This window comes from Necator americanus, chromosome II, assembly GCF_031761385.1.
Source record: "Necator americanus strain Aroian chromosome II, whole genome shotgun sequence".
Classification (NCBI taxonomy): Eukaryota; Metazoa; Nematoda; class Chromadorea; order Rhabditida; family Ancylostomatidae; genus Necator; species Necator americanus.
The window spans coordinates 24,004,624-24,015,292 of record NC_087372.1 but is presented as its reverse complement, the minus strand read 5'-3'; the positions used below and the strand labels follow the sequence as shown (position 1 = coordinate 24,015,292).

General features: G+C 44.7%; 5 protein-coding genes across 6 annotated transcripts; 2 read left to right on the top strand and 3 right to left on the bottom strand.

The window, feature by feature from the left end:
* Window positions 1-312: 312 nt before the first annotated feature.
* RB195_019249 (uncharacterized protein) lies at window positions 313-5,518 on the top strand (the record flags this gene model as incomplete). The annotated part of the gene is made up of 9 exons (XM_064187015.1): window positions 313-419; window positions 1,349-1,489; window positions 1,551-1,638; window positions 1,723-1,824; window positions 1,884-2,030; window positions 2,835-2,985; window positions 3,048-3,169; window positions 3,248-3,357; window positions 5,395-5,518. The coding sequence occupies 9 exons, from the start codon at window positions 313-315 to the stop codon at window positions 5,516-5,518; spliced, it is 1,092 nt and encodes a 363-aa protein (XP_064042896.1).
* Window positions 5,519-6,103: 585 nt separating this feature from the next.
* RB195_019248 (uncharacterized protein) lies at window positions 6,104-6,780 on the top strand (the record flags this gene model as incomplete). Its single annotated transcript, XM_064187014.1, has 3 exons — window positions 6,104-6,200; window positions 6,491-6,582; window positions 6,658-6,780. The coding sequence occupies 3 exons, from the start codon at window positions 6,104-6,106 to the stop codon at window positions 6,778-6,780; spliced, it is 312 nt and encodes a 103-aa protein (XP_064042895.1).
* A 973-nt stretch (window positions 6,781-7,753) lies between these two features.
* On the bottom strand, window positions 7,754-8,029 carry RB195_019247 (uncharacterized protein; the record flags this gene model as incomplete). The annotated part of the gene is made up of 1 exon (XM_064187013.1): window positions 7,754-8,029. The coding sequence occupies one exon, from the start codon at window positions 8,027-8,029 to the stop codon at window positions 7,754-7,756; it is 276 nt and encodes a 91-aa protein (XP_064042894.1).
* A 42-nt stretch (window positions 8,030-8,071) lies between these two features.
* RB195_019246 (uncharacterized protein) lies at window positions 8,072-9,661 on the bottom strand (the record flags this gene model as incomplete). Its single annotated transcript, XM_064187012.1, has 1 exon — window positions 8,072-9,661. One exon carries the CDS (start codon window positions 9,659-9,661, stop codon window positions 8,072-8,074), a length of 1,590 nt encoding a protein of 529 aa, XP_064042893.1.
* An 81-nt stretch (window positions 9,662-9,742) lies between these two features.
* RB195_019245 (uncharacterized protein) lies at window positions 9,743-10,660 on the bottom strand (the record flags this gene model as incomplete). Of its 2 annotated transcripts, none has more annotated exons than XM_064187010.1 (1): window positions 9,743-10,660. In XM_064187010.1, the coding sequence occupies one exon, from the start codon at window positions 10,658-10,660 to the stop codon at window positions 9,743-9,745; it is 918 nt and encodes a 305-aa protein (XP_064042891.1). The 2 variants fall into 2 exon arrangements, with proteins under 2 accessions (XP_064042891.1, XP_064042892.1); XM_064187011.1 differs by having other exon boundaries at window positions 9,743-10,588.
* Between the last annotated feature and the right edge of the window lie 9 nt (window positions 10,661-10,669).

The following is a 10,669-nucleotide window of genomic DNA, read 5'->3' as shown; positions in this document are numbered from 1 at the left end:
ATGAGGTTTCCAGTCAAGGCGTCAAGGCAACCTCCCACCATCAACTTGTTGATGAACAGTACGAAAAGTTCATCTGTGGGTGCAATGTTGTATTTCATTATTCTGCTCCAACCCTATTTTCGAAGACAAAACATGCAACAAATAACTGCAACCCAACGGAACTACCTTGCCGTTTTTCTCTTGCTCTCATATAATTCTGGATCTGTTTTTCATCTTGTAGTAGACTCCGGTCGACAAAGCATTATGATTTCTGCTACAGGTTATATCAGTCTCCTTCGTTAGGTTACAGACATAAAAATTATGTTTTATAGAATGGGATCTATCACGTCATGGCATAGCCCGAAGATTCTCCTTCATGTAGTGCCGATAGCCGCACTTGTGGCTTTATTCGTGGCATTGGTTGGATATGTTTCGTGGAGGTGAGGGAGCTTCTAAGATCACCTTTTCTTTCTTTTTTCTCAAAAGCGTCTGCAGAGGATGTTCATCTCTGCAACCTCAGGAGCAAAATTCATTCCGGTTGAAATGACAGTAATCTCCGAACAATTTTCCACGCAAGTCTTATCCATGTCCACTCTGATAGAACTAGTTTTTCCTGCGTTGTTATGCGCGTAGACGAATCAGTTACAATGGTAGCACTTCCAGGAATCCCACTATTGGGTGAGAAAGCCTTGCTTCTCACGTCAGTGTGATAGTCTCTTTGAGTTGAAGTGTCCCATTTGTAAAAAGCCCCGAGTTGTATAAAATTGAAGTTTTGGCATGCAGTATGTTCCAAAAACAGCGTATCATGAAGTTTTCACAACGTGGAAACCTGGTGGGAAACATGGAGATCGGGGTGTGAATTACGAATATGAGTGTGCTCCCATTTCGTTTCCGCTAGTCGTCCTTTACAAAAAACAGGGTGGGAACGATGTTTGTCCTTACAGGGTGCGTTAGAACGCGTCCCTTCCTGAACGTTCCGATCCCCTCACTAGCCTATTTGTTGGTTTGGCTTGGATAGGCTGGCGACGATACCCCAGTGATCTTCGAACGCTCGCTCGTGGATGCAGCGCATGCACGAAGGTTGCGCGTTCCAATTTATCTCGTAGGAACAAATGCCATTTTCAACGCCGTTTTTTTAAGGAAGATTGGTGGGAATTGAGCGGGCCGCACTCATATTCATAATCTGCACCCCGAACTTCATATATTCTTATATCTTCGTAATTTCTTCATATCTTGTGGTTTCGACACTACGTAAATTTCGTGGTAAGCTCCCTTTAAGCGAATAAATGCTGTTCCCGATACCCTGCATCCCACTTACGGCAAAAATTGGATGGTTTGGAGAAGCAAACACTCTTTAACTTCGTTTCAGCCTACACATATTCAACCCAGTTCCACTGCGAATTCACATGGATTGCGATGTTTACCATGGGCAAGATGGAAAGAAGCTTTTGGAAGAGTACAAAGAGAACCGAACAGTGCTCCGTCAGCAGATCGATTTGAACGAAAACAAGTAGGTCAGAGCTCTTGAAAATTGTTAACGATCCATTTGTTGTTAAACCCGTCTCATGTAGGTGTTACTTCATAAGGAAGAGGAGATATCTACCCACAGAAGTTCCTGATAGTATGGAAGTTCATCACTATATGTACTTCCTAAGGATCGTAAGTAAGGTGATCATATTTGTTCATTATTTGTGTCGTCTTTCTGGGTATTTATTCATTCTATTTCATCCTTTCCACTTTCAGAATTACGATTTCCTGGAAGAAGTGATGACCATGATGTACTCTCCTCTTCACTTCTACTGCTTTGTCATAGATAGTAGCGCATCTCCAAAGTTCGAGCAATTGGTAAGTAGTTACTCACTGCTACACACTTGTTAGCAAATTAAAAATCCATTCCATTCCAGGTGCGAATGCTCGGAGAGTGCATCCTCAACATCATTGTTCCACCGGGGACCTATAACACAACTACTGCTCATGGGACGTTTGTGGCGTTAAACGCATGCTACATTGGCATGGAAAAATACCCCTGGAAACATTCTATCATCACTGAAGTGAATGCATTCGTGTGTTATCAAAAGACAAAACATTAATTCTCCCGGAGCTTTGGGGAGAAGCCGCAAAGGATGCGAAACGAAGGTGCGCATCCCAAAAGCATACCACGAATCGGATGTGGCGAGGGAGTCTGGGGAAGCAGCTACAGTTGGGGTTGTAGATTCCGGGATCGGACGTGGTTCCGCTCATCCCTCCCTGATCATTCCAAGAAAAAAAACCACTTCGAACGCTACGAAGTATGTTAGGACGCATTTTACGCGCACGTTCCGATCCCTTTAGCAGTCTACTCCTTTTTTTTCACTTGAACAGGCCGGTGAGGAAACATCGCTGATCCTCGACAGCTCGCACCTGGATGGGATGCGTGTACAAAGGTGGCGCGTTGCAACTGAAATTGTCTGAGAAAACGTCTTCTTTCACGCCGTTTCTTACGACGATCAGGGAGAGATGAGCGGAACCACCTTTGATCCCATAGTCTACGACTCTAACTCTAGTTGTCCCCCTCGGATTCCTTCGCCACGTCAGATTCGTGGTATGCTGCCTTCAAGGAATGTGTATGCAGCCTATGCAGTAACTTACGAACGCCAGGTCGTTAACCTGCCTGATAAATCTGGTGTAAATTTATTAATTCTTGAAGGAAGAAAGGCATGGGTGGCCTTGAGCAGTGTTAACCATCAATTGCTTTGATATAGGGGTGACCTCTCACCACCGCGCTGCATCCCTCTTCATCTATCATTGTGTTGTTCCTCAAATCATGTAACTCTGATGGATCGAGTGTGTAGGCACCCGAAATGGAACGAATTTAGGAAAATGAAATGCCTATACATTCGATCCATTATATTGCTGATAATGCTCGACGACTTGGAGATGCCGCCCGCATTGGCAGAGTCACCATCTCTGAAGAACACACCAGAATTCTCGGTAAAGACCTGTCTGTGGCCAACAGGCAGGATCAGGGTGAGTTTTCGTTTCTAGGAGTAAAATCTGACTAATTACTCTTCTTATGTTAGCATTTATAGAGTACGTTACAAGAGCAGTATGTACATGGCTTCTCAGCCGACGATTCCCGCTGACACTGCCGAGAGCATTCACATCCGTGTTTTTCAAATTTGTAGGCCAACAAGATTTGGAAAACTGTGAGGTGAGGAATGAGTTTTGAGTGTTTTTTTCTTGGGCTCGTTCTTTTTCTCCAAGAAATTGGAGAAATTAACATTTTCAGCCACTTTCACGAACTTTCGACAAGAACGTTGCCCTTGATGTATGTCATACGCAACGATTTGACGAAAAAGGGAACTGCATCATAGGAATGGAGGACTACGAGCAGTCGACGTAAGTACTAATTTTTTCAATTCTAGAACGAGTAGAATGACGAGCAGTGAATAAGTAAACTATAAATTAAACAATATCTAAGGTATTTACTATTACTGTTACTGTTTACCATTACTTAGGGTACTCTCATAGACCGCATTAAAGTCCTAGAGGTTTAAAAGATGGGTTTGTACGTGTAATTTCGTAAAGTGACGCTTTTTTTATTTGTTAGTAAACAGTTCATACGAAAACACCAACTTCAGCTCAATATTCTATCAGTTTTCTTTAATCAGTTTTTTTTTACCTTTTCAAAAAGGTTGAATACGTAACCTGAAGCTTTTAGTCTCCACATTACGGGTTTACAATACCACCCCTTATATATCCCTCAGAGGCGATTAGACGGAAAATCACCTGTACAATGCCCAACATATCAGTAGTCAGGAAATTTAATGGCTCCTCTTTGGGTTTTTATCTTGTTATGCACTATATTAAGACATTATTGAATAATCGCTGCGGGATAAGTATTTCGCGTATACTGGCTTCGTTAACCATGATCGAGGTTGAAAAAATTTTGGTCGTGTGGACAACACGTATAAAAAGTCACTATGATACTGCTCAAAGTGTTGCCGTAATCGAACTAGGTTGGCAACCTATTTTTTACATGTTGAAAAATTGACTTTTCAAAGCGAGAGCATGCATTTTCTCTTGGCGGCTCAGTTAAAAGCTAAGTGATTCTAGAAGCTTTGCAGCCAGCGGTATACAAGAGCAACTCGTCTTTGTTTTGCCATCGTTGATGCAGAAACCGTTCGTGCCGAGTGAGCGCCTGTCAGTCAGTGCTGCTTCGCCCGCGCGTATCGGAGTTTCGACAGGACATCGTCACGGAAGACGAGAGCAGGGTCCCTTATGACAACGATACTCAGCTTGCCTGCGGCAGCCACGACCGAATCAACACCAACGGAAGGTTGTCAACTGCTGTTTCTGAGAGTCGCAGTTAATTAAGTGGTGAAGCCTGCTGCCCGACCAGACGGCCCCGCCGCAGCCCAAACGTCGACAACTGTGCGAGTTGATCGCCGCAATCCAAGGAAAGCGACCGAGACGTGCACCTCGAGAACGCGGTGCCGCTGGTCTCTTAGGCCACTCGCCGCTTCCTTGAGGCCCTTGGTTGTGAGGCATTCGCCCATTCTCCCTAATTCCTAGACCTCACTTCATCATACTACCACTTGTTCCGGACTTTCCAGTATTCCCTGTAGCAAAGCTATTCAATTCTTTCACTGGGCTCGAAAAATTTGGACGAATAAAAAATATGTGTGGAAAAGTCAACATGCTCGAAGTGCTGCCATAATTGTATCAAGTTGGTAACTAATTTTTTTTTGAGTTTCGAAAAAATTGACTCTTGAAGGCTAGGACTGTCGAGTTGTTTCTTGAATCTAAGCACCCCCTGCTTTCCCCGCTTCTGATTCCAGGGAGTTGTTTCCACAGCGTCTATGAAAACAGGTCGAAATCGTTGTAACCGGTATAACTCGCGAAGACCCCATTAACATCTTTACGAAAATTAGCTTATTTTACGTCTCCTTATTTTACTCCTAAAATGCAATTATGTGCCAGCTGCCAAAAATCTGAATATGAGACATTCAGCAATTTTCATTCAAATCGTATCTTATGTATGTTATTACATTTCCGAATTGAGATCTGTCAGACGTTTTCGACTATTGTACAAGTTATTTGGAAGCGGTGTGTTAAAGAAAAAAATGGGAACTAAAAGTTCGAATTTCTTATCTTCTCGCTTACGTCAGTTTATTTTATGCACATAATATATATTGGGCATACTTTTATTATAATTTTTGGTGTCACGGGTAAAATTTAGCTGTTTTTGAAAAGCTGAGGCGTCGTCGTTTATTCCCAGTTTCTGATTGTATTCAGGTATGTTAGAGTAGTAATAATAACAACGGTAATGATGGTGGTAGTAATAAGAATAATAATATAAGAAGTGCTATTTGTATCTACAGTTTCATAAAGTCAATAAATTAATCCTAAAGAAGTAAGAAAACGGTCTTTCAGAAAGTCAAAAACTTTGTTCGTGCGGGCTGACCCTTACTTCGACCACGGCATCATACAGTGCGTGAACGAGTTCGTCTACCAACGGACCTACAAAGGCAGTTACGGGAATGTGAACTACACTTGAGCGAATACACTGTACCGCGGACCGTCACTCCCCATCTCGTCGCATCTCAGCAGCTCATCTGACAATCGAGAAAACGGGAAAACGCTGCTTTTTTGCTCTACCCCCTTACGGATACGTTTATTAGTCTCACACCTCCAGACTGGCTCTACCTCGTCAATCAGTCATCATAATTTTACACTTGTATTTTATTCTCGCATTGGAAGCTCGAAATGATATCTGTTCCTAGCAATTACTGCGAATACATTCATGGATGCATGTAGAACTTTTCTGCGTGTTCTTGTGTTTGTTCGCCTTATCTTATCGATCTTTCGGTCCATTTGTGGGACAAACTTGCATCAAGTCGAGGTCTTCTTCATCTGTTTTTCGTGTGTGTATTATCTGTACATTTCTAATAAATAAATAAATGAGTGCTAGGTTGGTGTTGATTATCTCCTGCACAATCGGAAAACTCAGTACCTCATAAGCAATTGTGAAAGTAACCGATGGTCCAGACTCATCTATTTCTGAACGAAACTAAGAGAGGAAATGGTACCCGAAAGGTGTCCCTTCATTCGTCTTCGTGGTCTCTCTCCATAATTTTAGAATATGGCGACTTATTCCTGTGAAGAGGTAACACAAGCACCTGTCGCTGATCAATTCCACATACACCGTCTCTTACACTCCAGTTACGGCATAAGACAAGGTTTGCACGCATAACTTATCCCTTTGTTTTTTTATGAGTGCAGTTTTTTTTTCTCGTATTTGTTTCTGTTGGTACATCCGCTCATCTCAGTTTTCTGACCTTGTTCAGGAAAACGTACTGCAGGGAATTTTTGTTGATTTGTCGTTTTCACTGGTAGGGTTCGAGGAGTGGCAGCGAAACGCAAAGTATCACTACAAGTCAAAAAATCAGAGGCTCCTGTTTGTCCGTCGATGCAAACTCCTTGCACCTGTACGATTGCTGAAATCGTGTAGATTTCAGCACTGGCTTAGGTGTGAAAGGTTACTCGGTAGAACCTCCGAGTCCTCTTTTCTTGAAACCTCGGCATTGTGAACTGGATTTGTTTTCTTGTTGTGCCAACGAGGTTTTGGTGAAACTTTATTTGTGGCCTGACTTTTCGATAACCTTCCCTTCACCAAGGGCATGAAAATGGTTCAAGGTTTTTGATGCTATGCACATCCCATCGAACTCCTGCCAAACTTCGGTATGCCTAAATCCACCACGCAAGAACTCTATGCAGGAAAAGAAACTGACAAGTCTCATCGACTACTGGTGCTGGTGAACCACCGCGTTGTGGTGTGTATCACTGTGCAGTATCCTTGAGGATTGATGCTTGGATAGTGTTAAGGAATTACGTGTGGGACAACCTTACAGCTCACTTACTGTTGCGAACGACACAAAGTCATTAGTAACAGATGAGCACTCACTTCTGTTATTCATGGATTCCTGACGGAGACCCAGAATGATAGTGATGCTTTTCTAACAAATATCTCTTTCTGGTAAGCTAATATTGAAGACATAAATCCATTTACTTCGTAGAGTTAACTGAAGTCTATGGGTGCTCCCATCGCCTCTGATCTCGAGACTTGTAAGGAATCTTCACGTTTCCCTTGCCATTCCGACCAACTGTGTATCTAAACATGTACAAGTAAAAAGGACACAAAATTGGAAATTCTCGTGGATGTTGTCTACGACCGAATTTTTATAATGAAGGATAGATTTCGTCCCGATGACAGCTACTTCATCTGCTCACGAGAAATAACACAGTGTTTTTCAATGTGTTATTCCTCGTGAGCAGATAAAGTAGCATACGGAGGGATTTCCAGTTGGCCATCTAGTGGACTTCAGTGGATTTCACAGTAACACCACCAGAATCCTTCATCTGCAAAGAGATTGTGTGCAGAAACAGAATAGATCTCCTCAACGTCTATGAAAACGTCAGATCGCTGAAATCCAAAGTGCCATTTGATGACAAAACGAACCTGTACAAAATCCGTCCTTTTATAAGAAAGGGGTGACACCGGAGAAGAGCAAGTCACTCTCAGCCACCTACTTCTCAGATCTCAATCTCCGTGCAAAACTCGGTCCATATTTTTTCTTCTCAGAAACGTTCACGTTTCTGCTTACCTGTCTTTAAAAAATCAAGAAAGTCTATTTTGTAAACATTCATTTCTTTATAGAAACGTCAATTCTTCTTCTTCTTCATAGCGTTTGTCCCGCGTTGTTGCAGGGTCCGCTTTTCTGTTTCTTATCTTTCATTTGGTTCTATCCATTGCATCAGCCGTACACAAACGTGCATCTATCATATCCAGCTTCACACGGTCTAACCAGCGAATCTTTGGCCTCCCGCGCGGCCTCACTCCTGAAACGTCGAGCTTCAGAGCGGTTTTGGCAACAGAATCTTCCTCCCGCAAGACGTGACCAAACCATCTCAGTCGCGCCTCCTTCATCTTCTCAGTTATCGGGACGACACCGAAGATGGATACTTTCTCTTTTAGCGTTACACCTATCGTCCACCTCAACATCCGCATCTCTATAGCGTGCAGCACTCTTTCCAAGGCTTTCGTTGTCGGTCAGCACTCGCATCCGTAAAGGGCAACAGGACGCACAACCGTCCTGTAGATCTTCGACTTCAGTCGAACAGGGACTTTCTTGTCGCACAGTACAGTTGTCCTTGTTGCCATTTTCCATTTCATCCATGCAGCATTAACACGTGCTCGACCTTCTTGATCAATGTCGCCTGTGGAAGTCACTTTGGATCCAAGGTACTTGAAGCAGTTCACCTTGTTTAATTCGGTGCCATCAACACGAATTGAACCATCCTCTATCCTTGGTCCGCACTCCATGTACTCAGTTTTTGATGTGTTGAGGCGCAATCCATATTGCTGCAGCTGATCCTTCCAAGACTGCACTTGTTTCTGAAGACCATCTCGAGACTCCGACGCGAGCATGACATCGTCGGCAAAGAGTAGAGTCCACGGATGCTGCTTGTGGATTTCCTTCATTATCGTGTCCATGCACAGTATGAACAGCAGAGGTGAGAGAGATGAACCCTGATGAACCCCTATTCGTACAGGGAATGGCCTGCTTGTTCCAACAGCACATCGTACAACGCTGGTAGGCTTCGCATAAAGCAGCTTCGTCCACCGCACATATTCTTCTGGTACTCTATGCGACCTCATGGACATCCATAACAGCTCATGTGGGACACGGTCGAAAGCTTTCTCGAGATCGAGAAAAGCAAGATGCACACTGCGGTTCTTCTCCCGATGTTTCTCCAGGAGGATTCGGACAGCATGGATAGCATCCATAGTGCTGCAGTCCTTCACAAAACCGCACTGGTTGAGTGAAACGCTAACAATTTTCCTCAGACGAGCTTCCAGGACACGCTCAAAAACCTTCATCGTATGGCAGAACAGTCGTATAGGCCTGTACGAGGTGCAGTCAGCAATGTCTCCTTTCCCTTTCCAGACAAGCACGGTCACGGAAGTTTGCCAAACGTCTGGAGTCCGTCCTTCTGCAACGATCTTGTCGAATAGAGTTGCGAGCCACATGGACCCTCGATCTCCTAGCAGCTTCCAGATATCAACAGGTATGTCATCAGGACCGGTTGCCTTGTTCGACTTCATTTTTGCGAGGGCAGCACTGACTTCGACGGCAGTAGTTGGTAGAACAGGACCCTCGACGCTGGGAACGGTTGGGATGGGAGGATGACAGAACTCTTCGTTACACAAGTGATTGTAGTACTCTCGCCACCTCTCCAGGATCTGACCAGAGCGGCACAGAACGGCTCCATCAGCTCCCTTAACGATCTTGGTGTGCTCCATATCCAACGTTGAGCGATGACGTGCTCTGACTAAACGATACACTGCCCGCTCGCCTTCTCTGGTATCAAGCATGTCGTACACAGCCTTGTAGCGGTCCGACTTCGCCTTGGAGACTGCCTTCTTAGCCTCCCTCTTCGCCGCTAGGTAAGCACCCCGATCTTCAGGCTGACGCGTCCTCCACCAGAGCTTATACTTGGACTTCTTCTCACGAATTGCCGCCTGAACTTCCTCGTTCCAAAACCACGTAGCCTTTTGTACCTTTGGCTTACCTAGAGTCGTCTTTCCCAGAGTGTTTTCCGCGGTCAAGCGTATAACGCTGGAAGTAGACAACCACATTCTCACCACACTACGAGTAGGGTGGGGAAGTGTAGATGGAGCCACGGACGCGAAAAATACCTCCTTTCGATCCTTCAGATCCTACCATTTGATGCGCTGTATTTCGGTCCTTGGATGTCTCTTCCTTGGACGGGAGATTTTCAAGTCCATAACGAACAGATGGTGTTGGGCAGCGACATGGTCTGTAGGGATGACTTTTGAATCCTGCAGAAGTCGGCGATCTCGTCGGCGTAACATCCAGAAATCTATTTGTGTTTTACGACCGCCGCTGGTGTACGTGATCAAATGCGATTTTCTTTTCCGATACTGCGTGTTAGCAATGATCAAGTCACTTGCAACAGCATACTTCAGGATTCGCAACCCGTCGTCGTTACGAGCTCCATAGCCGTATCCACCATGACAACTCTCGAATCCGTCTTTCCGGGAACCGACATGTCCGTTGAAGTCTCCTCCGATTAAAAGTACTTCTTCGCTTTCCAGGGATTGGACGTACTGCTCCAGATCTTCCCAAAAGCACGCCTTCTCTTCTTCACTACAGCCCATCTGTGGCGCATAAGCAGAGACGACTCGCAATTCCACTTCTCCTGTATCTACTTTTACAGCCATCAAGCGATCCGATAGTCGATCCACCGCTGTGACGCTATTTCTAAACGACTCGTTCAATATGATACCAACGCCGTTGCGATTTGATGTGCCGTGGTAGATCAGCTTGTAGCCATCGCCTAATTCCCTTGCCTTGGAGCCTTTCCAGCGAGTCTCCTGTACACAACATATGTCAACAAGGCGTTTTCTGAGACTGTCTGCCAGTTCACGACTTCTTCCAGTAAGCGTCCCAACGTTAAGTGTTGCCAAGCGCACTGGATGTTGCTGGCGATGGCGGACTAACTTCTTTGGCCGGCTCCGTCCTCTAGCCGGTAGCCCTCGCATATTTGCCACATTGCCCGAGCGAGGACAATGCGCGTCGCTTCTGAGGTACGCCCTAGCTTCTGAAGAACACATAGTAGACAT